At 36.8% G+C, this 26,868-nt stretch overlaps 1 protein-coding gene across 2 annotated transcripts in view; it reads left to right on the forward strand.

Moving 5' to 3' along the window:
- The window catches only part of BTBD11 (BTB domain containing 11), a 246,510-nt gene that overhangs the window by 198,519 nt on the left and 21,123 nt on the right, over positions 1-26,868 (forward strand). Inside the window, exons 4-11 of one of the 2 annotated variants that reach the window (XM_039363928.1) lie at positions 3,167-3,319; positions 8,774-8,939; positions 11,110-11,199; positions 17,329-17,430; positions 21,039-21,132; positions 21,233-21,368; positions 23,533-23,571; positions 23,907-24,127. In XM_039363928.1, the coding sequence (XP_039219862.1) occupies positions 3,167-3,319; positions 8,774-8,939; positions 11,110-11,199; positions 17,329-17,430; positions 21,039-21,132; positions 21,233-21,368; positions 23,533-23,571; positions 23,907-24,127 (1,001 nt within the window). The remainder of the gene's footprint in view (positions 1-3,166; positions 3,320-8,773; positions 8,940-11,109; positions 11,200-17,328; positions 17,431-21,038; positions 21,133-21,232; positions 21,369-23,532; positions 23,572-23,906; positions 24,128-26,868) is intronic. The other variant, XM_039363929.1, reaches the window with a different exon arrangement.

Genomic DNA, 26,868 nt, shown 5'->3' on the forward strand with positions numbered 1-26,868 from the left:
CCCTTCCTGCTTCCTGCAGAGACGCAGCAAAGGGAGGAGCTCCTCCCAAAAAGCTTTTCAGCTCTTGGAGAACACTGTGACTCCACTCTCTTTTTTTTACACACACACACAAACACAGAGAGAGAGAGAGAGAGAGAGAGAGAGAGAGAGAGAGAGAGAGAGAGAGAGAGAGAGAGAGAGAGAGAGAGAGAGAGAGAGAGAGAGAGAGAGAGAGAGAGAGAGAGAGAGAGAAGGGAAGCACAAGTGCCTCTCTCTGTCTCTGTCTTTGTAAATGGCAGAGGAGGCTGGGAGCCACAGGGGAAGGCTCAAAGAGCCACATGCGGCTCCAGAGTCGCAGGTTGCCGACCTGTGGGATAGACCAATCAAACCTTGGGGGTTAATATTGACCACTCTGGGGAAACTTGATCTAGCCCATGTCGCATGTGGCCTAGGGAACTTCCTTTGTGCCCACTAGATTCCTTGTTGCACTGAACTTTTTTAAAGATTATTTTAATTAATTAAATCACATAGGGAGATGACTTGCCACATCTGCCTCTAGCATCTCACAAATTTGCAGGAATGTCTTGGAGCCTCTTAAATTTTCTCTAGATTTGTAGATAGCATCTTTGAGTTAGTTCTCCTGATGAAGGAGATTTTGGTGCCATTCCTACAACTATATAGCAGTCTTTTTGTGAATAAACAATTCTTTCATGGCAGCCCTTTTGTAAATCCAGTCTTCACCAACCTCTGCAACTCAATTTAGTTGCAACAAGCACAAATTAAAAGCAACAGTTTGGACTCATTGTTCTTTAAAAAGTTGCAAACAGAATCCAATAGCTTTGTTATCTATCTTTTCACTATTGTATTTCTTTATTTTTGTTTCCCAGTTTCTTGCTGTAATTTTACTTTTAACTGGTTAAAAAGATTTAAGAAAGCTATTAAAATAAGCTTGGGAAACAGAAGTATTTAATTACCATAAAGCAAATTAAAATATTTTTGTCTTTATGATAAGATGTGCTATTTATTTACCACCTTTCATTTTAACTTCACAGTAGCCTTAGAAAATAAAGCATAACTAATTAAATTAATTAAACTGGCAAAGTAGCACTGGCTAACTTTCCCCATTGTGTTTCTTTCTTGGACTTATTTCCTGCCTTTTGTCCAAATCTTTCAGGTGATATGCATATATATTTGTGCCTGTTGAAGTGTTTCTCAACCTCATTAATTTTAAGATGTGCGGACTTCAATACTCAGCATTTCTAAGAATTGAAGTACACATATCTTAAAGTTGTTGAGGCTGAAAAACACTGGCCTATATGGATTTTGCCATTTCTATTATTCTTTCTTTCCTGGTATCTTGGAAATAGTCAAGTTTGATATAAAATAATTTAAACAAAGTTTCTTCACTACTTATCTCATAGAGGCCTTTGTCACAGAAATGCACTGTAACTAATATGAAAGAAAATAGATAGACATGCACACATAGACACAGCTATAGAGAGAAAACGCACACACACAGTCACACACAGGCAACTCTCTCTCTCTCTCTCTCTCTCTCTCTCTCTCTCTCTCTCTCTCTCTCACACACACACACACACACACACTTTAACCAAACAAACAGACCCATCTTGGTGTTAGAATAATATATCAATTACTTCTGAGTGACGAAAAACAAACTGGTACGTTGGTCCATTTTTTCCCCCAAATTTTGAAAGTCCAGGAAAGCAAAATTTCCCAAGGGTTTTGCAGATTGTGATGCAGCTAAGAAATTTCTGATAAGGGAATCCTTTCTGAGTAATGCATACTGTAGTATCTACAGTATTTAACTCCTACAATACAGCTCTTACCAGTGAATCCTATTGCGCCTGTCATTGCCTTTGCCTTCAGTAGCTAAGTTTCAGCAGGAAATTAAAGCATGATTAATTAGAGAGTGAGCTAATAAGAGGTATTGACTCAGCTCATAATTAGTCTGGACATTTCTAACTGCAGATTATGCTGCTAACTATTCAGCTGCTTTTCTTTGCATCGTTTGTCATCACATATTTATTGTGATCCCCAGAGTGTATCATATATTACTCTCATGCCATATCACCAGATGTTTTTTACACAGGCTGAATAGGCAGAGTTTAATAAACTGCCTCTTTGGAGTCTGCAAGATATGTATGTGTGCCTCCCTTTTAAGTAGCTAAACCAAGCCCTAAGCCTTTCTTTTGAATTCTAGTATTTTCTGTCTTGCTCTCAAATCCTGTATTTGTAATGAGAGAGTGCAAGTCTTGACCTTTTGCCAGAGGCAGGACAGGTTGCAGTGTTGGAATTAAAATTAGACTGCTGAATTTCGACAAAGGAAACTGATGGCTATCATTCTGAAATTTATTTTATTCCAAAGTACTTGCTGTGGATTGCAACTTTAAAAGCAAAATATTAGTTATTCATGAAAGAACTATTAAATTCTCAAGGTCATTGCATTTTTAGTATCAGGCAGACATGTTGTGTTCAGGACATTGAATAATAAGATTTATGTTAACATCACACACCTTTCAAAGTAAATAGTTCATCATTCTTTCTATCAGATTGGTTGAGAGGAAGGAGTGGGCTATCCTATTACTCTGGTTCTTTGTTTATATCTGAAAAAGAAGCTTTGATAAATACTACCTCTCTGACTTTAAAGAAAATGAGTAGCTGTTTTGACTGTGAGTGGGATTTAAGTTTTTCTTAATATGGAGTAAAAGTGTGCAAATCCCAAAGGAAATACATATGGATTGGAAAATAAAACATGTGCAAACATTTGGGAAATGTTATTACAGGGAAAGGAAACCAATTTCCGTAGATGAAGAAGGATACTTTTTAAATAATTTAATTATATTTTATTTTATAATAACCAGAATCATTGAGAGTTGGGTGGCATACAAGTTGAATAAATTATTGGTATTATTCCACTGTATAATAATAATTATAATAATCCCAGGTCCTTGGGAAAGATTTGATAGGTAGATAAAAATCCAGTCTAAACATCTGGCTGACCATGCAACTGACCATAGTAATAATAATTGTAATGTAACAATACATTATCATTGCTATTATTGCACTGTTTGCTTCACTGTGTTGTTCAGAGCTTTCAGCATGTCTGAGAATCATGGACAGATCGTGATTTGCCCAGGGAAACCAGCTTCTTTGTTTTGCTTTGCAGGCCGTTTATAGTGCTGCCCCCTCTGATGGAATGGATAAGAGTCGCTCTGGCTCACGCAGGGCACCGTCGCAGCTTCTCTGTGGATAGTGATGATGTACGACAAGCAGCCCGGCTGTTGTTTCCAGGAGTTGACTGTGAACCTCGGCAGTTAAAGTAAGTCTGTGCAAAGCAGTGACATTATATGATAAAGAAATTGGTATGCTGTGTAACAACATAGAACATGAGGTCAATTGCATTTGCAGATCTGAATCGCTTTACATTTTTTAGCTATTTCATAAAAGGCATTTCTTTCCATCCAGCAACTGAATCTATAAGGCTGATATGCTTGCATGTTTACCTGGATCAAGCCTTAAGCCCTTCCTTTTGAATTCTTGTTTGTTTTTCTCCTTTGTTATCAGATGCTATTCTTCCGAGGGACTGAAATGTTCATCTGATTTAGTTCAGTCTTGCTGTGCCCGTTTGCAAAATTTGGAGCTGCTGCTTCAAAGGCTGTAAAATTGCCTTCTTCCTCTTCCTTGCTGTAGCTGGGCCCTTTTCCACTTAGCTTCTGCTGTAAGATTTTGCTTTTCATGGTGCTGTCTCTTTCTGAAAAGATGCAGTGTTGCTATTAGTTTGGCTTATTTTTAATATAATAAATAAAAGGCACCATTTCATCTAGTAATTTCATAATGCCACTATATATTTTATGTGTTGGCTTTTATAAAGAAGGCTGTTGCCATGGTTCTCACATATGTGGAAGTTTAAAAAAAAACATAAAAGTTGATGTATTTTGCATTCTGAGAGATTTCACCCACCCCACCCTTACACAAGATGACTTGGTGTTTGGCATTAAGAACCTGTCAAGGCAGGAATTATCATGTGGTTATCATGTGGTTGCTGAATATCTTCAGAGCAAAATAGAAATGTCAATTTGGAGGTCTTCTTTGAAGACCAATGATTTCAACCCCAAACAAACATGAATATTTTTGTCAAGATCGTCACAGTCAATTATCTCCTATCGCTGTATGAGAAAAGAATCATCTACTGTGAATATGTTAGCAGATTTCAACATTTTTTGTATCAATGCAAAAAAAAAAAAGAACTTCTAATGGTGTTACTAAGCATAAGAGTTAATATATGCCAAAAGTGGGTGTTTGGATTAGGGGTGTTATTGTGTTGTTCATCATATCTTATAAGTGATGAACTCTGAAGCTAAGTAAATAGCCAACCTCAGATTTTATTTATATTTCAATTAAAAAGTTGAAACTATTGTTTGTTGGGCAGTCACAGTTACTGTAGAATAAACAGAAATTTGCCAGATTTTTGCTTATTCCTAATATATGCAATTACTTATGAGAGCTTGGTGTCATGTTCATATTCTAGAAATCCCTTATTCATATTTAGCTCTTTTACTAGAATGAGATGAACTTTTCTCCCACTGATCAGATGATGTTGTAGCTAGAGATTGACCATTGCAATAAATTCCAAGTTTCTTTGTTCCTTCTGACAAATGAAAGGAAACTGTTTCAAGGGAGATTTGCCACTCCTCAATCAAGAATGTAACATTGCCTTGCTTTAAAGAGACAGTCTGTGTTTCTTGCCCTTTCCATCCCAGCTGTTATCCTATTTAAGCATGCTGGTTTGATAAAGAAGTCCAAATGTTGTGATACTTGACTGCCAGCAGTTTTAAAATAATACACAATTGCCACCATGCTTGGGCATATCCTCTCTTTTTCATCTTTTTTTCTCTTAACTGGGTGAACAGAAGTTTATATTTAGACACAAACAGTTAAGTCAAAACAGTTGTCACTGGTGGCTAATTACTGATTGCCTGGCAGTTGTCTATGCTTGGGAATTGACCAAGAAGACCAAATCTTGAGTGGTTTAATAGTCTGTAGAGGAGTTATCATGATGCTATCATAAGCCCCAGATAGCACAGTGATTTAGTAGGATCTGAAGGTGATAGATCAGTGTTTAGATTCTAAGAATGACATGTAGTTGGATGACTCAAGAATGGAAAGAGAGTAGACTATAATTGTTACATATTTATGAAAAAGCATATATGTGCACAATTCTTTTATGCCTTCCACAACTTACTTCCTGAGAGTATAGTTTGGGTAGATACAGTATAATGAGCAAGCTGAAAGTGACTTAGGGAAAGCATTAATAACCTTACCATATTTAAATAAACAAGGAAGAGCAATAAAGTAAAATAATATAGAGCCAAAAAATAGAATAAAACAATATAGTTTTCTCCAAATTAGTTTCAATATCCCCTTCATATGCTTTTCTCCTTGAGTGTCCTTGTCCGCATCTTGAATTTTGACTAATTCTCTAATTTCAGCCGTGAGAGCTGCAATAATTAGGGACAAAAATATCACCCCAGCGTGTGGCTGTAAACAAACTCCTTCACAATCCAGCAGTCTTCTGCTGATGATGATTCCAGAGAATGAATAGGATTTGAAAACTTACTTGATAGGAAATTTGTCTAGATATTTTTATGTTTCATTGCCCAGCCTGAAATGCAGTTTTAAGACTTCCTGAATTGAATCAGTATAGCAGAAGAACGGTGAACTGAGGCCCCTTCCGTAGACCCCATTTCCCAAATATAATTTGCTTCCCCAAACAGTTTTGCCCTGCCAGAGGAAATAAGATACCAATATATTTCCTTCACTTTTATGCAGTGGTCTGTATCAGCTGTATTAGCTTATTAGAAATTATGTTCAATGCATCTGGAAGTGTCATACTGCACTTTTGAGATGCAAATGTAACCTCACCACAACTGTAGCAGAAGATTTCTGCATTGTTTATAACAGTTTTGAGGCATCTTGGCTTCTGAAGGAAAATATCACACAACTGTTCTTGGAAATGTTAGGCAATGACACTTTCACAAGCTACCAGATGTAACTATATGATGAGTAGGTCTGACCAAGACAAACGTACCTTGCAATAAAAGAACAATAAATTACTGTTGGGTAATAATCATTAGTCTTAAAGTGAAGATAAATTTATACACTTCCATGTGGTACCATTTTTATTGTTCTACCATATTTTGTCGAAAAGTTACGAGGCATCATGATCATTAGACGCCTCCCTCCCTTATAGGAAAATATACTCACCTGTATATAATTCTTTATTGTGAAATATCTTGAAAACTTTAGCCAACCAGCACCTTTACCACCTGTTTTTTAATTCATCTATAAAAATATGTAAGAATTAACACATTTTATCTCGGAGGTCGATAATTTCCTAAAATTTGTAAATCAGTGTTTCCTGTGTTTGACACAATAAGGTATCTTTTCAGTATCAGAGGTTGTTAATATAAGCATCAATTATTTTGTGTATGATAGGAATTCATAGGATAGGCGTTTTGGAGGCAGTGTATATTTTCATAACAATGTTTTGGAATTCTTCATTATCACAGTTCATTCTGCTCTGGCAAAGCCAATATTGAAATTTGGTTATCCTTTGCATTGCATAGGTGTGATTCTGTGGCCTTTGTAAGTGATTCTTTTTCCTGTTAGTTGAAGTGTTGTTTCACCTTGTCTCCCAACATCTGGATTCAAACCAGCCTCTTCCACTGTATTATCTCTTTGCCTCAGTAGAAGATTAATATCTTATTGCTGGAGTGCCCAATGTGCATGGATTGTTCAGAAATTATATTTCTTCTCCCTAGTTTCAGATGTCCCCAACCTTTTGGTCACCAGGGACCGGTTCTGTGGAGAGAGGTTTTTCCATGGACCAGAGGGTGCGTGGTTTTGTATGCTGCCTGCATCCCACAGATGGGACTTTGCTTGTTTATGTGGACCGGTTGCTGGCATTCCGTGGCCTGGTACTGGTCCATGGACCAGGGGTTGGGAACCCCTGTACTATACTATACACACAATTGTGGTTTTAATTATTAAAAAAATAACCTATATGCTCTTATTTCATCTTTGGAAGTCACAGAGACTTTTTAAAGGCAGAGAGCAACCAAGAAACCGTTTTTAGACTTCAGCACTTCTATTTACATTTTTGCGATCCACCTTCCCTAACATAGCTAACCTTCATATATAGAAATGATCTGCGTTTCAAGGATGGCTGAAATTTACACTGACAATAATTGCAATTCTGTTTCAAAGAGCTTTGTGAGGATTCACAAGATAAAATTGTTCATAGTATGGAAATGTCCAATGACTGTGAAATGTCAAGGCAGTACAGAACTATTTATATTTAGCATGATATAATCACAAAACATAGGCTCTAGGAATTCAGATTAAGGTAGAAAGAACTGCTAAATCCTGATATTAGAAATTGTCTAATTTTGAAAATGATCAGGGATAAGATGCTAAAGTAGCTATTTAGAAAAGGAGACAAAGATCACTCTAAAGACAATGATTTAATTAGACCAATTAAGTGCTTATGCAACTATTTGCACAGTTACAGTTTTACATGAACAGTCAAAATGATTTTACAACATCTAAAAAGGAAAGAAAAAATGGCCCTAAATTACAGTCCTTGATAAACTGTAGGAAGCCTGCAGAACTGCAAGAGGGCCCCATTAAGTGCAAAAGTAATATTAAGATGACTTTTCCAAAGTCTTGCTGTAAAGAAGAGAGAACAATAAAATGATTGCTGGATCCCATCCCCAAAGGTGCTTTTTCACGAGGCAACTGGACTTACTTGTTTTTCTTTGAAAATGTTTCGTTTCTCATCCAAGAAGCTTCAGAGCTGAAGAAGCTTCTTGGATGAGAAGTGAAATGTCTTCAAAAGAAAACAAGAAAGTCCAGTTGCCTCATGAAAAAGCACCTTTGGGATAACTATGACCTGGATGACTGACAATCTCGATAGACATTTGCTGGATCCCATGTTTGGTATAGTAAAACTTAGCTGTTAACACTTAGCTGGTTTCATCCTGTTTCTTTCTTTCCTTCCGTAAGAGATAGAAAACAAAACTGACAGCAACCAGGCTGACTTTATGTTAAAAGACTTGATGTAATTTCTTATATTTACTAGGAAAGAATTGTTAATAGAGGCCAGATCTAGAACAGTCATTAGAAATTAAAGGCAATAGCAGATGTACATCTCTAGAGTGTCACAGGTTGAAGATGCTACAGTACTTGGCTGAATGCAAGACAGAGTTTTTCCTCTCCTGATGACTGTCTGTCCTTTAAGTGCCTCCATCCTACAGTCTACATTTTTCTCATCAGACAAAAAAAAGGGGGGGTGAGACTCCTTCCAGCTCCGGGAACCAGTATTTATGTCCAAAAGCCTCGCCTTTAGCCCAAATCTATTTGATCGTAGTCTCTGTCTATTAGCTCTTATCTGTCTGAGCTCCTGCTTTTTCCTGACAATTACTGGGCTCCTTTAAAATTTAAAATAACAATCAAATGTCATAACTGCAATTCTATATTAAGGGAAAGAAACTCAGGGCAAAACTGTGCCACACCAGTCTAGAAGAACCTGGTAGGAATAGTTGTGGTTTTGGGGTGAGGTTTTCTCTATGTAAATCCTCCTTGACAGTACATTATTCAGGTTGTTTGTTGCAATGACAGTGTATGTCATTCAAAGGCAGAATGTGGCAGTGGAAAAATGAATGGCCAAAATCTCTTTTGAAAGAATTTTCTAACTCTTTTCTTCGATTCGCAGAATTGATGACTGCTTCTGTGCTTCTCGGAAACTGGACGCAGTAGCCACAGAAGCAAAGTTCAAGCAAGATCTAGGGTTCCGGATGTTGACCTGTGGCCGAACAGACTTGGTCAAGCAGGCCATATCTTTACTGGGGCCAGATGGAATTAACAGCATGAGTGAACAGGTATAAAGAATTATAACCCATGTAGAAAAAAGGAGACTTAGCTTAAAAAGAAAGTTTGAAATTAAATATCAATTTTCTGAACAGCTCAAAACGAAGTGCTTAGGGGACAGTGAGTTCCCTTTACGCGGATGGGTTGCTTATGTGGGAAGTTTATTACAGACATATTCATGATCAGTCATTGGTAACATAGATGGAATGCCTACTTAAAATAATTCTTGGGAACAACTGTACATCCCTCCTTTGTAACCACTGAAACTCCAGGAATCTCACAGCCCAATAATAAGGGCAAGTTTCCCTGTTCTGTTTTCACCAATAAAGAAATAATAAGATTGTATACGTACATCATTCATATTTGCTTTTAAAATCTCTAAAGAAACAAAACAAAAACTGTAAAAATCCTGAAACATTTAGGAAAACTTAGCCCTACCATAAAAGAGAGGTCTCTTTGCAGAATGGAAGCAAATTACTTTTTCTTGCTCCATCCATTTGTTCTCTTTTTGGTGCATGCACCTCTCTTTAATTCAAACAAACAAAAATTGAGTTATTTTTCTTTTTTCGTTCATATTTTTGGGTAATGATTAACTCTCCCTTTCTGACTACATTTGTGCCTAATGTTGTCAAAGAAATATTAATCACAAAGGATATCTTGATCAGCTGCACAGAGTATTTCAGATTAATATAATTTTTCAGCTAGAGACTCTGTAGTGAAGAGCCAGTTAATCTAGTTTTCCTCCAAACAGGGCAGCATTTCCCTAGAGCAGTGTTTCCCAAACTTGACAATTTTAAGGCATGTGGACTTCAACTCCCAGAATGCCACAGCCAGCGCTGCTGGCTGTGGAATTCTGGGAGTTGAAGTCCACATGCCTTAAAATTGTCAAGTTTGGGAAACACTGCCCTAGAGCTAGGAACTCTCAACAGAGCTGCCTGGCATTTCATTTCAAATTAAATCAGTATATATTAAAGGCATGCATATCAAAGCTTCTACTCCTCCAATTGCAGTTAGTAGTTTTGGCAATTAATATAAAGCTCCAGTCTAACCTGTTAAAATAACCACATAAAAATGATGAAGGACTACGCTACAAAATAAATGCCTAACACTAGAGTGGAGTCCAGACTCCATAAAGGTCTTGAGATCAAAACCTTCATCTTGGCAAAGAAGTTAATCAAAAGTTAATAAACAGCTTTTTAAAAAGAATGCTTTACTGGTAGTCCTTGATTTACAGCTACTCATTTAGTGACCATTTAAAGTTACAATGTTAGTGAAAAGGTAACTCAGGCATAACTATCGCAGCATCTCCATGTTCACAGGAGCAAAATTCAGGCACTTGGCAACTGCCATGTGTTTACAGTGTTTGCTATGGTCGCCATTTGTGACTTCACAGCTGGCTTCTGACAAGTAAAGTCAATGGGGGAACCAGGATTCACTTAACGACCACATGATTCTTTTAATAACCATGCCAAAAAAGGTTTGTAAAAGCAGTTGTGACTTGCCTAACTACCCGCCTTGCTGGCTGTATGTTGAGGACTACCTGAACTCATCCACATTTTGAACATCACACATCTGTTTTTCTAAATGAAATTTGAAAAAAAAGTTTGATGAAATAAATGGGCAAACCCAGACACACAGATCAACTTCATATTTCATAAGGTTATCATTTGACATAGAGACTCATGGACACTCATGAGTATTTCTTGTGGGGGGGGGGTTTCTGCCTATCATGCTAGTGATTAGGTTAGCTATATAGTTATCTCCTTTCAGTTTTTCCTCACATATCAAATAATATCAAATAAAACTTGTCTGAATCAAATAATATCAAATAAAACTTGTCTGAATCAAATAATACCAAATAAAACTTGTCTGAATCAAATAATATCAAATAAAACTTGTCTGAATTAAATAATATCAAATAAAACTTGTCTGAATCAAATAATACCAAATAAAACTTGTCTGAATTAAATAATATCAAACAAAATTTATCTGAATTAAATCATATCCAATAAAACTTGTCTAAATCAAACAATATATTTGTGGACTGATAGCTGTTTGCACATGGTCTAGTGTCATGCTTCTTGTATTTGAGCCCTGGTCTGGTCATTAGGGCCTCACCTTGTGATCCTGAATAAAAGATAGGTTATAAATCAATGATTATGAATACTGCTATCCACACAGGGTATGACTCCATTGATGTATGCTTGTGTGCGGGGTGATGAGGCTATGGTCCAGATGTTACTGGATGCTGGAGCAGATCTAAATGCTGAGGTGAGACTATTTTTATGATTGCATCTGTTCTGGGAAGACAGGTTAAAAACGCAGGAAGCCAAAGATAAGGGCACTCATATTTTAAAATGCTGTGTGTCTTTGTTAGAACAGCTAAAATGTAAAATCCAGGTTTCTTTTTCTGAACCATCGTCAGGAACATTTTTATCCTCTGATGCATGTAACACTCCCTCTCTTTAATAATGATTCTTTCATACAGGGATGAAAAATAGAATCCTTGAAAGCCAAAAGTTATTGAGCAAAGCAGCAATGCTTATCCAGCAATGATATCAAGACCTAATATCTACTGATAGTAAACCCAGGACTCTTATGGCAGGGGTTCTCCACCTGTGATCTATGGACCCCTGGGAGGGCCTGTCATCATAGGGGGTCCGCAAAAGCGTTAAGAAATGTTATGGTTTAAATCTTGAGTGAAGTCTTGGGGGTTCTTGGCCATGGTCTGTGGCCACAAAAGGAATTTAAAGGGGGTCAGTAGTGAAGAAAAGGCTGACAACCACTGCCCTATGGTATCTTTCAAATGCATCACTTCATATTATCAGCAGTATTATTTAATGATCAAAACATTTTAGTTCCTAATTTGTTAAACATGGCCAGAGAAATCTTATTGCATTCTTTGACCAGGTGACAAAATTAGTGCACCAGAGGAATGCTGTGGATATAATTTACTTGGACTTCAGTAAGGGATTTGATAAAGTAGACCACAACCTACTACTTGATAAGGTAGAAAAATGTGGGTTAGACAGCATCACCACCAGATGGATTTGTAGCTGGCTGACCAGCTGTACTCAGCGTGTGGTCCTCAATGGAACTGCATCTACATGGAGGGAAATATTATTATTATTATTATTATTATTATTATTATTATTATTATTATTATTATTATTATTATTTCATCCATTTTAATTTAATTTTTTAAATTTACTGCACTATCATCTACCAAGATCTTTTGATGGTTTATAGTAAGCCAAAACCAAACAAGCCATCTTACATCTTAGCATGATATACAAATCAATCCAACCTTTAGACTAGCCTTCTCTTTCATTGGGAGCTTCATTTAAATTTTAAGTCCAGATGCAGCTTGATCAGTTCACTAAGAAGTAAGCCAATGAAAATCTTACTGGTGGAACTGTGGAAACAAGCTACAGAATTTGTCTGCATCAGTATTTTTATGGACTGGTATGTACATGGTCTGGTATACATGCTTCTTTCATATAATTGTATTTAAACCCTGGTTTGGTCACTAGGACTTCACTTTAAGCTCCTGAACAAAAGGTGACTTAAATATCAGTGAATCAGTCAATGAAACTATGACATTATATGCATACAGAGAGTGAACTAAGCTAACCAGGCAGTCAATCAATAAAGAATAAAGAAGAATAAACAATAAAGAAGCATCTCATAAAAAGCACATTCATCCCCACTTTGTTACCAGTGCCAAACATGGTAACATAAATGAAAGTTAGTCATCACAAAGGGAGATGTTTGAGGGAAACTGCTGCAGTGACCAGAAGAAGAAAAATAGGCATAGAACCAATCTTAAACTACAAATAGAAAAAGAGCCGATAAAGTGGTTTGCTCACTTGGAAAGGATGTCACGGGATTCCCTACCATACAAGGCATACACAAAAAGAGAAGGTCAAAGAATACGAGGCAAACCAAAAAGAAAATGGAGAGACAACATCAAAGACACACTATCACGACATCAATTAATAATGGTTGAGGCCACCAGAAGAGCAAGAACCAGTACTTTTTATTTCCTCAACACCCAAAGCGGTAAAAGAGGACGTGAAGAAGAAGGGGAGGAGGAGGAGGGTGGATCTATGGAAAAGCAGTAAAAAATTCAGCCTCTTTTCAACATCCAGCTGAAATGAGTTGCTCTTTCTTTTGCAGTCATTATTTCTGTCTCTCTTCTGCTGCGTCCTGTAGAACAGTGACTTTTTTTTTTACAATCTATTTTTGTGTCCTTGTTTACAAAGCTCTTTGGCAATATAAAAAAAAGAACCATCTGAGGGTGAATGATACATAATTTCAGTTCAATGTTTATGGAGATTTTCAGTCATCCAGGTCACGGTTGTTCCAAAGGTGCTTTTTCATGAGGCAACTGGACTTTCTTTTTTCTCTTTAAAGACGTATTGCTTTTCATCCAAGAAGCTTCATCAGCTCTGATTGGATGGTGGGGAATGGAAGAATTTATACTTCTTGCAGACAGCTGGTCATTTACATTCTTTTAGAGAGTCATTGATGCTACCTGGAGGCTTATCTGTGTTGTCAGGGTCACCTGAGTAGTGCAAATGGGTGTGGAGCCTTCTTGGAACTGTTGAAGGGACTGTGTTGTAGACTGAAGATAGATGATGTCGTATCCCTCCCTCTCTGATGAGAGAGGACTATTCAGTTTTGACATAGATGGCCTCTTTGACCCTTCTTTCAAACCAGCGGTCTTCTTTGTCCAAAATGTGAACTTTGCTGTCTTCGAAAGAGTGGCCTTTGTCTTTTAAATACAGATGGACTGCTGAATCTTGCCCTGATGGGTTTGTTCTCCTATGTTGTGCCAACCACTTCATAAATGTATGACAGGCTCTTCGAGTCTAAAAGAGCCAGAATCATTGGGCTGGGATAAAAAAGATGATGCAGCATTTTTTTTGTTTACTTTTTAGCTTGCCCAAGGCTACCCACAATACAATGAATGAATAGTAGCTTGTTTCAGAGAAAAATTATGCTTTCTATTGCTGACAGTGCAGTGAAAACAGCAAGACTTAATAATGGGAGATTTATTAATCTTTGATAGCTTCTCAAACTTTATCTAATAGGCTGTGACCATTGTAGATAAATGACAATCTACATATTAAACTAATATATTTTGAAGGGTAATTGAAGATAATTACATAGGGTGCAAACATAATTTTCATCATACAAGAGCATACCGAAAGAAAATGAGAATAGAGGAAAGAGTGGTTGAAGTTGATTTATTCATGCTTTGGGGTAAATCATGCTTTGCTACTTGCAGAAATTTTGAAGGAGAAATGGGGTAGATTAAGATAAGGTAAATATAGTTACAAAATGCTAAAATAGGACCCAGTGCTGGACTTTTCTGTTGCTCTGCTAAATGTCTTTTAGCAATTGAAAATTGATGCAATCTGGTTTGCCATTTGTTCAAATATTTAAAATTGGTTTTTCATGATGTTTGCACAACAGAGGCTCTGGTGGAATGCTTCATTGGAAAATGTAGTCAGATTGGGATAGGAATTTTTAAAAATAGAAAATATTTCCCTGGTGTGAGAAATTGCTATACCAATATGAAAAACCATCACCTTTTAAACGTTAGTATTGCATTGCAATGCTGAAGCAGCATGTTGATATCAAAGAACCTTGTCATTAGCTGCGATGGGATATCTGTAATGAGACAACTTTCATTTTTAACCTTCAAGCCAACAAAAGCTTATTACCAAACCATGTTATAGAAGGGATTGAAGAGCCATTTGTATTTCTTTAGGGCTAGTTATAAAAGAAGGGACAGAAATCCTATAGCTGGGTGATACTAAGTACTAGTTATAAAGTCTTATTCATTTGTACCAAAAAAGAGGCAGTAGATTCTGACAGAGGGAAAAAGAGCCAGTTTGGTCTAATATAGGGATGGCGAACCTTTTAGAGACCGAGTGCCCAAACTGCAACCCAAAACCCACTTATGCATCGTCGGGTCCCGGGTGGATGTGACCCATTGGGTAGGTGTGGCCCATTGGGTGGGCGTGGCTGCGGTGGTAATGGCAGACTGGGTGGGACTAAAAAGTTCAATCAATCAATTCCAACTTTGCAGAGCTTTTTTTTTTCTGGGAGAAGTTTAAATTGATTGATTGATTGAACCTTTTTTTTTTTTTTTTTTTGCACATGGCAGCGGAGGCCTAAAGCGAAAAGGTTTTATAAAACCCAGCTGAAGGCCTAGGACTGGGGCAATGGCGCCCGTGCCCACAGAGAGGGCTCTGAGTGCCCCCTCTGGCACTCATGCCATAGGTTCGCCACCACTGGTCTAATAGTTAAGGCACCAAGCTAGACACCAGGAACTGTGAGTTCTGGTCCTACCTTAGCCAGCTGGATACCTTTGGGCCAGTCATTCTCTCTCAGGGTCATTGTGGAACGAATTGTGGGACTTTGGAAAGTGATTGAATAGATGTATGCTTTTAACTTTTGTTCACATGGTATAAAGTTACAAGCTGGCAAAATCAGAATTTGAAAAAGTAAATCTGGGGTGCAGCCAAAAATATTTTTTGTTAAAGAAGATAATACTACCTAGTTTTTTATATTGGATTAGCTCTTTATTGATATGCAGGAAAGTTTAATTAATATTATCTCATGTAGTCAAGGTTTCATGCTATGTTTAAAACCTGAGCTATGCATTAGGATAATAGTTTTTATGTTTTGTTCATTTGGTTATGGATTAGGATTTTTTTTTAAAAAAAATGATATGCAGCAATTTATATCTTTTTTAAGAGTTTATGCCGGGATTTGTCTATTCAGAGTTTCAGATACCTCTGCATTATGATGTTACTTGTTGTCTTGAAATAAGCTGAACTGCAGATAATAGAAATTATGCTATTATCAAAATATTTTCACATTGAGCTGATGAGAATTTCATTTGAGAACTAATTTCCAATATATAGACACTAAATATGTCGGTGTCTTTTTAAATTCCCGGTCTAACCTTTAAAAACTCCCAAATAGCTTAGCATGAGGCCATTCCTGTGTGAAGCTGACATTTGTAGGCATCTTTTTTTACATGTTCCAACAAATAATCAATTACAGCTAGTACATCAGTTTACAACTGATGATTGACTAGATAGTAGAAGCTATCAGAGTGTTTTCCTGCCAGCAATGGAATAATGAAGATTACAAAGAAAAAATTGAGATGGTTAGTTCAAGATTCTAAACTTAATTGAAATCTGCTGAAGTCAATCTTCTGCTGTTTAGGATGGCCAGAACAAGAAAAATATATACATTGTATAGATCATGGAACTACCTCCCCCCCAAGCCAACAATATCTTTTTAGGGAATTATTTCAGGCATCATAGTAAACTATCTTTAATGTTAATATAATTCATAATCCTGACTTTAAGTTAAAGTTAGCTTATTATATAGTTAAAATTAACTATAGCTTAAGGTTCAGACTAAAGAATGGTGTATGGCAAAGAGCTGGGGAAAATGGGAAAAGAACTATAGAGCAGAGGTCCCCAGCCTTTTGGGCACCAGGGACCGGTTCCATGGAGAAAGGTCTTTCCACAGACCGGACAGTGTGTGGTTTTGTGTGCTGCCTGCATCCTAAGGATGGGGATTTGCTTGTTTGTGCAGACCGATTGCTGGCATGCTGCGGCCCTGTACAGGTCCATGGACCGGGGGTTGGGGACCCCCGCCATAGAGCTTTCAGCACTCTATCTGCTGCCATAGCAGAGTAGAATAGGCAGCAGAGAATAGAGTATTTCCCTGTCTCTGCTCTGCTTAAGCTGGTGATGGTGCCATGAACCATGTCTAGTTTAGACAGCCCATTGAACCACACTTCTTCTAAATTTAAAGTGGGATTCTACTGTTTATTTCTGTCTATTTAGTAGGAGGGAAAGGGTGTGTTTGAGACCAGGGCTCTCAAAAACCTTTTCTTATAATGTTGTGTCTAAGTCAGAGCACTGATTTCTGAGGAACTCATAGCCTTCAGGTCCACTAGGTTCGGTAGAAAGGTTGCCCAACATTATATGAGTGTGATTGTGATACTTTAGGAATGAGATGGAGAGTAGCATCTCCCTTTATCTTTCTGTTCGTTGGAATATAGTTTGAAGCTACTGCTGTACTCATGTGATCATCAGATGAATACTAATTGATTGTAGGAATCATATCTAGGTGGGTTAAAAGGATGTAAGGGAAATGGTTAAGGAAGTCTATTTTCTTGCCCAGAAAAATTTTGATTAGATTAAACATAAAAAAATTTTTTTTTTAAATTTCTTTTGCATGCTTTTTTTTCTTTTCTCTGTATCTTAATGTGTCAAGCATTCTGGCAAGTTTGTTTTGATTACACATACAATGGCTTTTGCTGAAGAGTCATATATAAAAGAAACCTGCTTTATCTGTTTATAGGTTGTCAATACTCCTCATAAATATCCATCCGTCCATCCTGAGACCCGTCATTGGACCGCCCTGACATTTGCTGTATTGCATGGACATATTCCTGTAGTCCAGGTATTACTGTATTTCCCTTTTGCTCCATCTCATAGTTTATTTCTCATGGTTAGTTTTTAATTGGCAATCATCCCATACTTGGCAGACATTTTCATATTGGTTTCTTTTGCTACTTCTTTTTTTGCTCTGTAGATATATAATAACTCTATTATATACAACTACAAGTATAAGACTGCAATCTTAAGTATACCTATTAGGAAGTAATCCTCATCTGATAGCTAGAATTAACTCTGAGAAATCTGCATGCAATTAAGGACTAAATCACTGCAAAGTGTAAATACAGCAATTAAAAATGAAATTATACCAATAATATCCTATGGGCACTTTTTGATAATTTTTGACCATGTGTTTTATGTACCTATTTATTTATTGTTTAATAATATATTATCATGACACATTATAATATATTATAAAAGAAAGCTACCTTTCTTTTCCTCCTTTTGTTCAACCTTGTTTTAAAAAAGAAGAATAGACATAAGGAATAGAAAAGATAATACTGTAGGAGTTTAGGGACCACATAGAGTTGTTCTGGGTTTCTAAAAACCCTCATTCAATGAGTTTCATTGACTAAAACTTTATAATTTCTTTATGCTATATAGAACAGAATAATGGATTCATGGCTATCAATTCTAGCTCCAAGTTCATAAGATGATGAATGATGATGGCAGTTTCATAGAGGATACGTTTATCAGTGGTTATTAGAAAAACTGGAAAGAAAGTTTGCTGTATCTCTAATTACCAATATTTGGAGAGAAGCAAAATATGACTTCTCTATGATATCCTGCTTGTGAAACTGAAAATAGTATGTTATTGTTCATTCTCTATTAGCAAGATCCAGGAAGAAAGTTCTTACATTATTCGTAGGTTAAATATCAGTGTGGCCAGTGGTCTGCATTCTAGGTAGATGTTTTTCTGCCTTTCTGGTTTTCCTGTATTTCTTTGTAATTTAGAACACCACAAACATTTTGGTGTCTGAAGTAGTGGACAGTTATGCTTTTCACCTACCCAGCCCTTTCGCATATATAGAAGTGAATTGAACTAGCAACTGACATTACTTCAATGTTGTTGACAGAATAGTGCCTTCCATCTCACTGGAGGACAGCAGTCTAGTGCCCTCAACTGCATCTGAATACAAAATAATTGTAGCTTATAATAGGAGAGAATGGATTTCAAGTTCAAGCAGGATATCTGGAAGGCTGATTGCTACTTTTCAGCATCTGTTGTCTCACATTGCCTAGTGGCAGTTTTGTTTTTGATGGAACTGATAAGGAAGGTCAACTGCAAGACCACCATGAGATGCTTATAGCTGATGCAATCATCAGTGCTATTTATTACTGCTCTCTCTTTCAATAACAGGATTTAACAGTGTCAAGCACATTGTAGTTTCATGGCTCCTAGTCAAGTGATTTTAATCCAGCAGAAGGCTTCTAAAATAAAGAAATGGACAATATCTATTTAAAATCAGATAGATTGAGCGCTTTACTAGTGATAGATAATGTACATCAATGTATGTATGAGTTAATGGTAATAGTTTAGCATAGCTTAGTCTAGAACAAACTAAACCAACTGTTTGTTGAAATGTTGCCTTTGTTGAATCCTTCTTGAAATGTTACAGAATAATAATAATAATGATGATGATGATGATGATGTTGGAAGGGACCTTGGAGGTCATCTAGTCCAAACCCCTGCTCAGGCAGGAAACTCTATACCATTTCAGACAAATGGCTGCCCAGTCTTTGTGAAGCTTGTATTGGAAAGACTGGGGAAAAACTCTGATTTGAGTTAAGGGTTTTATAAATAAGGAGCAAACCTTTTCCTCTCCTAGCACTGATGGTGTTACCTAGTTGGATAATGAAACATCTGCAAGAAAACAACCAAGTTCAGAGAGCACCAAGGACCCCACAGTTCAACCCTGAGCTGCAAATAGTTTCTTCTATTATATCAGAGTTGTTGGGATGGATCAGATGGGGACAGTTCCTTTGGCAACAACAAACAACATGGAATGGGTGAATAATTCCTTTGGCATCCACCCAATAACAATAAGAACATAAGTGGAAGATTGGTCTTAGATTGAATAGTTATATTTCTGAATCTTTGGATTTTTTTTAATGGATTAAAAGTTGCAGTGGTAGAGGATATACGGTGTCTTGAAGAGTGTTGTCCAGTGGTGGGATTCAAATATGTGAACAACCAATTCTCTGTGTGGATGCCACTTCCAGAAGTCCATTCTGGGACTGGGCAACAAAAAATTAGCTACTGGTTCTGCCAAAGTGGTGTGACCCGGCTGAATCCCATCACTGGTGCTGTCACATTCTTCAGCTGTTTTTTTCTCCCTCAAGCTTAAACATATTTAGTTCCCTCAATCTTTCCAGTATCATAATAATCTCAACTGACGTTTCTGTGGTGGTGAAAAAAATGTTCAGTTGCTACCATGTGGTATGTTGCCTTCTCAAACTACTTTAGGGTAATTTGTGGTTGTATCATAAATTACTGTTTATTTTCATGATAGAATCCTCATGTGTCTGCTCCACCTGAGATATAGGGACATAAAGATGTTCTATTTCTGAAATTCTTGAACTTCTCAGCTTTGGTATTTGTTTTAATGTATTGTCCATTCCAAACATCCCCAGTCTCTGAAGAATCACTCTGAAATCCTTTAGGTTTCCCATAACATAAAATTCCATTTATTGTGAGAAAATGGAATATTAGATTATGTTAAAAGAGAAGATTTATGGCTGGGCTGCAGTTCCTAAGAACTGTCAAGAAGGCAGTTGCCCATCCACTTTACCGTCATTGGGAAAACACAATAGAAATCTTTTGGGACACCAAGCATAAGCTTGTTGAAGCAAATATAAATCAAGTTGATAGATTAACAAAGAAGTCATAAGAGAAAGCAGAGAGTTGACCATTCAGTGTTTGGGACATTTTTGGAGAAAAAAGAGAAGGGCTGATCCTTTACAGACCGTTATTTGGAGTAATGACTGTGAGCATATCACAGTAGCTACAGTGTCCTTACTCTTCACCAAAATATTACACATTTACTGTTGTGCACTATTCCTGTCTCAGCAATGGTATAAACAAAAAAGAGGTGTTAGGGAAAAAAACCTACAAACAAGTTGAATAACTGCATGTTCCTGTGTGACTCTATGGTTCATTTGACACAGAGCATTAAAATTTGGCTGTTCTTATCACCTTTTCTCTTGATATTTAATGCTTTCTTGGTAGCAACCAAAAATGACAAGCATCCTGTTTTGTGAACTGGCCCCTAATTTGATGGCCTTTAACTCTTCTCTACTTATTTATTTTCTGTTACCAAATTTGGGCTGTACCAAAGAACTAGACTTTCTGCATCACTTTGTTAGTTATCTGTTGGTCATTTTTCAACCTGTATGCAATAGCCAGAATTTATGTATTTTGCAGAATGCAGCTGCTTTAATTTGCATTTCCAGAAATTTTAAGACTGCGGATTCTGGATAAGAATTATGGGACTTGCAGTAAAATGGATCTCAGCACTGCGTTGAAGAAGATTGCCCTTCTGTGCTGGATGATCATTTTAGTTCTTGTGTAGATTTTTTTTTTTAAGAAAAAACAATGGATTTCTTTTATAGCTACTACTGGATGCAGGAGCCAAAGTAGAAGGTTCTTTGGAACATGGTGAGGAAAACTATTCAGAAACACCCTTGCAACTGGCAGCAGCTGCTGGTAAGGATTATCTTATCATAATATCTTACTTAATATTGTTTGATTGAAGAGAACAAGAAGCAGGCTTTTTAAAAAGGCTTTCATTGTTACTGATTTGTAGGAAATTTTGAATTGGTTAGTCTGCTTTTGGAGCGAGGTGCTGATCCTATGATTGGAACAATGTACAGGAATGGAATTTCCATGACTCCACAAGGTGATATGAACTCCTTTAGCCAGGCTGCTGCACATGGACACAGGTATAATTGGTATGCTTTTAGTTAAGTGTTAAACAATGCTCGAATGGGATGTTTAAAGCATATGACATGCAATTCTTGTACATTAAGATTCACATATATAAATTTACATTCAATTTTTTCTTAAACATTAGTTTTAAAAAATAGATAAAGTATACATTCTGGGAATGGCTATTGTCCATGAAAACTAAACAAAAGTAAAGAAGTAGTATGTATAACAGTAATAAGGCAGGAACAGATCCCATTGAGATGCAGTTGAGTGGCAATGAGTTACAAGTTGGACATTAATATTAAAACAAGTCAAAAATCAGGATAGCCAAGAGTCAGGAAAATATTATTGTCCAGGCAAACTCTTACTTTAAATGCTTAACATATCTATTTTACTCTTTAAACTTCCTGCCAGATCAGATTAAATGTCCCATTTAGGGGATATTTGCGGGGCTAGATCAGTTTTTTAAGTGTAAGGTACTTATTTTGCTCCTTAAATTAGTACTCATTTTGCTCCTTAAATTATCTACAAAACAAATATAGCCCAAAAAATTGGCTGCACTCTCTTCTGATATTTTATTATGATATCAGTTCTGAGGCCACCAGACTGGGGAAAAAGACAAAGAATTGACCAGTAGGCCAACTCAAACAAGGATCTATCTAGGACAGGATAGAACTTTTAACTCTCCTGATTTTAATAGACTGCAACTTGTATCATCCCATGCTATGGTCTATGGTATCTAGGGCTGATGGGTGAGGAGACAAAAAAATCTTGAGTAACATAATTTTCTGTCACTTGATATTTGTTTCAGCTTTATAACTCGGCTGCTCTATCACCTGAAATAGCCTTGCAGGAGCACCTTTCAATGAGATTCCAATGAAAGACAAAGACAGAAGTATTTATGGAGTTAGAACCATTGAAGTAGAGAGAAGTCTCAAATATAGTCCTAGTTCATAGATGTACAACTTATATAAAGCCATAGGAAAGAAATATGAGGTACTAGGTTTGATCAGGAAATAGTCCAGATGTTCTTCAGACGACAAGTTTAAGGCAGGAGAGTAAGCATGCACATACATACATACATACATACATACATACATACATACATACGAATCAGAAAGGCACAAACCAGGTAACACATGATTGTAAATCATCTTGTTACTAAGCACTTAGTGAATGAGGTGTCTAAAAATGCCATTAAATCATACAGAATTTCGGTCTGTGCTGCTAAACCCAGACATCTTATTTACACTTATAAATCATCCCTTGATGATGCAATCATTGGTTGATAAATAATCGTGGGTAGAATTAGAGAGGAAAGGTTAGTATTTCTGTATTAGGGCCAAGAAAATACATGAACTGAAGATGCAAAAAATAAGTCCATTGAAAGGAAACTGTCTATGATTTGTGTTAACAAAGGATTGAATAGTTGTCTTTGCAACTTCTAATGTTTTTCATTTACCAAGGTTTTCTTCCATTATGCCATTATATCCTTTAGTTTTAAAGATCCAGGAGCTGATTTCAACTGACTCTTAGCTAAAATGCCATTAGTTATAGTGATATCACTATAGAGATTTATATAGAAATTTATAGAAATACAATTATAGAGATTGATGTCCCTGTGAATGGGATGCACTTGGACACTTACCCCTTTGGGATATAGATACTGTAGCTTAGCATTATCTTCCACTAATTGATGCCATCCAGATAAGAGGAATCACAGTTCTCATAATTTCAACAACCCCAGAACTCTTTTACAAATGGCTTTATATTTCCATTATAAAAATAAGGATGGTTGGATGGATTCTGTTCAAATTGGGAAATAACATCTCATCTGAAGTTTGGATGCAGGAAAAGTTAGATCTGGGCACATTCAGTCTTCAACTTGATGCATCTGTCATAAATCAAATCAGCCAGATGTTGAATAAAGAACTCATTGTAGAACTTTTTAGCTATGAGCTACTATGAGCTATTACACATTTAGCTATGCTTGTCTTCACCTGGAGAATTCTGGATTGCAATTATCAGAGGTATCAAATGTTTTCTCCTCTTATTGCATAGCACAATAGACACATTATTACAGATAGCAAAATAAACACCCTTCTCCCTGTTTAAACACAGAGATACATACGCTTAGCCCGCTTGCTTTGGATACATTGCTTATTCTATCCCCCACAGGACTGAACATGCGCAGCTAGCAAGATGTAAGCATATCAGGTAGGTGGGAGGTAAGGGAGAGGAAACACACTGGGTCCTGTTGCTTGTTTCTAATTATTTGTTCATTGGGAGCAACTCCATTGAACATTAATGACATTTGGATATAACCCTGTTGATGGACAGGATATGGGGTTTTTGAATTTCTGACTTGCTACTATAGCCTCATGTACTATACAGAAAAGAAAAGAAAATACTTTGTTTACTAGATCTTGTTGGATGAATTAAACAGAATTCATATTAGCCAGATGGCTAGTTGTCTTCTGTTTCACTGTTAACAATTCCCATATGGTGGCCTCTGCCCTTCCCTTTTCTGTCTTTTGGTTTGTGATTGACAGGAATGTGTTTCGTAAGCTTCTTGCTCAACCAGAGAAGGAGAAGAGTGATATCTTATCCCTGGAGGAGATATTGGCTGAAGGCACTGACTTGGCAGATAGCACGCCTGCTCCTTTATGTGCAAGCCGCAACAGCAAAGCCAGACTCAAAGCTCTGAAAGAGGCAATGTATCACAGCGCTGAACATGGATATGTGGATGTAACCATTGACATCAGGAGTATAGGTCAGTTTGGGTTTCCTCTCTCATGAGAAATGACTGGTCAGAAAAATGGTTTGATGTAAGAGACCCTTGTCTGTTGAATTGAGAATTTTTGACTGCTCCCAAGTTCTTGTCAAACCAGAAAACATGCAACTAATAAAGATACTTAGGAATACCGGAAATCAAGTGTTAAAACAACTATTTTTTTTAATAATTACAGATTTATTATATGAGAAAAAGTACAGTTCCCACTCCGTAAATTTATAAATACTGTATTTATATTGTTGTGACCTTCTGGAGCCAAAGTGAAATATATTTTGCTCTTGGCCAAGAAATCAAGAGTAGCTGGGAACATTTTTACAATCATGACCACAGCAAGGGGGAAGGTGTTAGGTGCCACCCAATAAAGGAGTTGATATAGACTGCTAATTTTTTTCCTTTGCCCCCCCCCCCAAAAAAAAACCTTTCAGCTCAACTAGGGCTTCTGGTTCTCTGGTTTGAAATGTGTACATCTGGAGATAATCACAACAGGTTTTAGCTTGCCTTGACATTCATTTTCTGAAAAGACAGAAAGCAAACGAATTTAATAAACTGAGTAAAGAATTGTGGTCCTCAATATGTTGCTGAACTACACCTCCCAGCTTTCTTTACCATTTTGGTTGTGGCTCCTGTAGATAGCAGCTCAGCAGCATATGAAGGGCTTCTGGCTACTCAACTCTTTCCTAATTAAAAGTATTTTAAAATAAACAGGTGTGCATGTTTTTGAAAAAGATCATGTGATTTCAGCGGTACCACATAACATCCTGCTTTTAAGCAAATGCCCTAGTCTGTCCTAACAGATGACAAACTGGGGTGCTTAGTAGATAGTAAACTTCTGGGAGGAGGGTAGTTTGACTTTACAATGTAGAATTTTTCCACAAGTAGCAATTCTGGTTCAATCCAGTTCTTCTTTGAAGAGCAAAGAAGCTGATTTTAACTCGGGAAATGAAATTGACTAGGAACTGCTTATGAAAAAACAAAAAAACTTGAATGGGCAGGCTGGATGTTTGGACAAAAACAGATGCTGCATATGTCTAAGAAATACAAAGAAGACAGCTGGGAGGAAGAAAAATAGTATATGCCCATTTTCAGAGCAATGCTTTTTCAAAGGATACGACATATGAGCAATTAAGAAATATCCATATATAGTATTTGTTAAATACATACATTATCCAACAGCATCAATAAGTACCCTAAATTGCATGCCTATCAGAAATTATAGTTATTTTTGCCCTGAATTTAAGATACTGAATAGGCCAAAAGAAGATCAACAATAAACATCTTCTCTTATTATCATCAAAGAACATGCTGCTGATGCTGCTCTAAAATCAGCATCTCAGAATTTCTATTAGATAGTTGAATTCATGAGTTATTTTGGTAAACAGGAAATTGGTAGCAGAAAGGAAAACAGAGCTGCACATTTAGTCCTCCCCATTCTTAAAATGGGGAGGATTATGAGGCTCTTTGGAACCCTGATCATTTGGGATTCCAAACTGTGACGTCCCACCAATATAGGAGTGACCTTGCTTTTCTTGGCAACAACAGAGACAACGTGGCAGAAGCAAAGATAGAGGTGAGAAGTGTGGCCCCAAGCAATGCAAACCACTTTGTGTGAAAAATTATCCTGGCAGATAGTTCTTACTACTACAAAAGAAATATATAAAATTTCAACACCAGGTGTTTTATTTACATAAAGCCACAGCACCAGGGGTTCCATGTGGAATTTGTCCTGTCTTGTTTATTTGGGAAAGACCATATTTCCATTCTTAATTCTCCCATGGTTACCCAGTTTTTCTTCCTGCAGTTTTTTTTTTACTGCAGAAATTCTCACTTTAAAAAAAAATGTATGGAAGTGTTGTTCAGTTTCTGCAACTTACAATTATTCTCCCATTTCTTTTTGAGAAGTGCAATTCTGATATGGCGCAATTATACTTCAGGCAGGTAAACATCATAGGGTACCATTTTACAATCCTGTCATTTCTTTTAATTGTCCCTTTAGTTAGGACTAAAACACTTTTCCTAATCAGCAAAACTTTCTGGGTACATGTCTTCAGAACACTGAAATAATAATAAAATGATGCTGTTTTATCATTGTCACTGCAATGTGTTTTTTCTAACTAAACTAGCTATTTTGTAATCAGCTCTAAAATGCAAGTTACCTGTTTGACATTCTATGGAGAATTAAATTTAATTAATAAACATTTAACAAACTGAGATTATTTTTTCAAATGGCTGCTCAGGTAAATAGAGTTTTACCAGTTAACAGCACTGTAGAAAAACATAAACTTGAAATTTGCAGTATCTCGATTGTGTAGAGCAGATTTTCCCACATTAGGCTCCTTCCAGATATGAGGTTTTCAGTTCCATTAATGCCTCAACCAGAGAATTCTGGGAGTTACAAGTCTACATACGTGGAGGATGAGATTGGAAAAGACTGCTATTAAGAGATAATTATAGTGGCATAGAAGTTAGAATGGAGTATGGCAGGCTAACTCTGCCCAATGCCAAGAGTTCAACTCTGAAGGTTGACTCAGCCTTCCATCCTTCCGAGGTCAGTAAAATGAGGACCTAGATTGTTGGGGACAATATGCTGACTGTAAACTTCTTAGAGAGGGCTGTAAAGCACTATGAAGAGGTATATAAGTCTAATTGCTATTGCTATACTTCTGGTGGGTTTACAAAAATGAACAGTAGCTCATAATTTATTGGTCATGATGGTTCCAGCT

The sequence above is a fragment of the Crotalus tigris genome, unplaced genomic scaffold (assembly GCF_016545835.1).
Source record: "Crotalus tigris isolate CLP2741 ecotype Arizona unplaced genomic scaffold, ASM1654583v1 scf7180000019630.4133010339:1179603, whole genome shotgun sequence".
Lineage (NCBI taxonomy): Eukaryota > Metazoa > Chordata > Lepidosauria > Squamata > Viperidae > Crotalus > Crotalus tigris.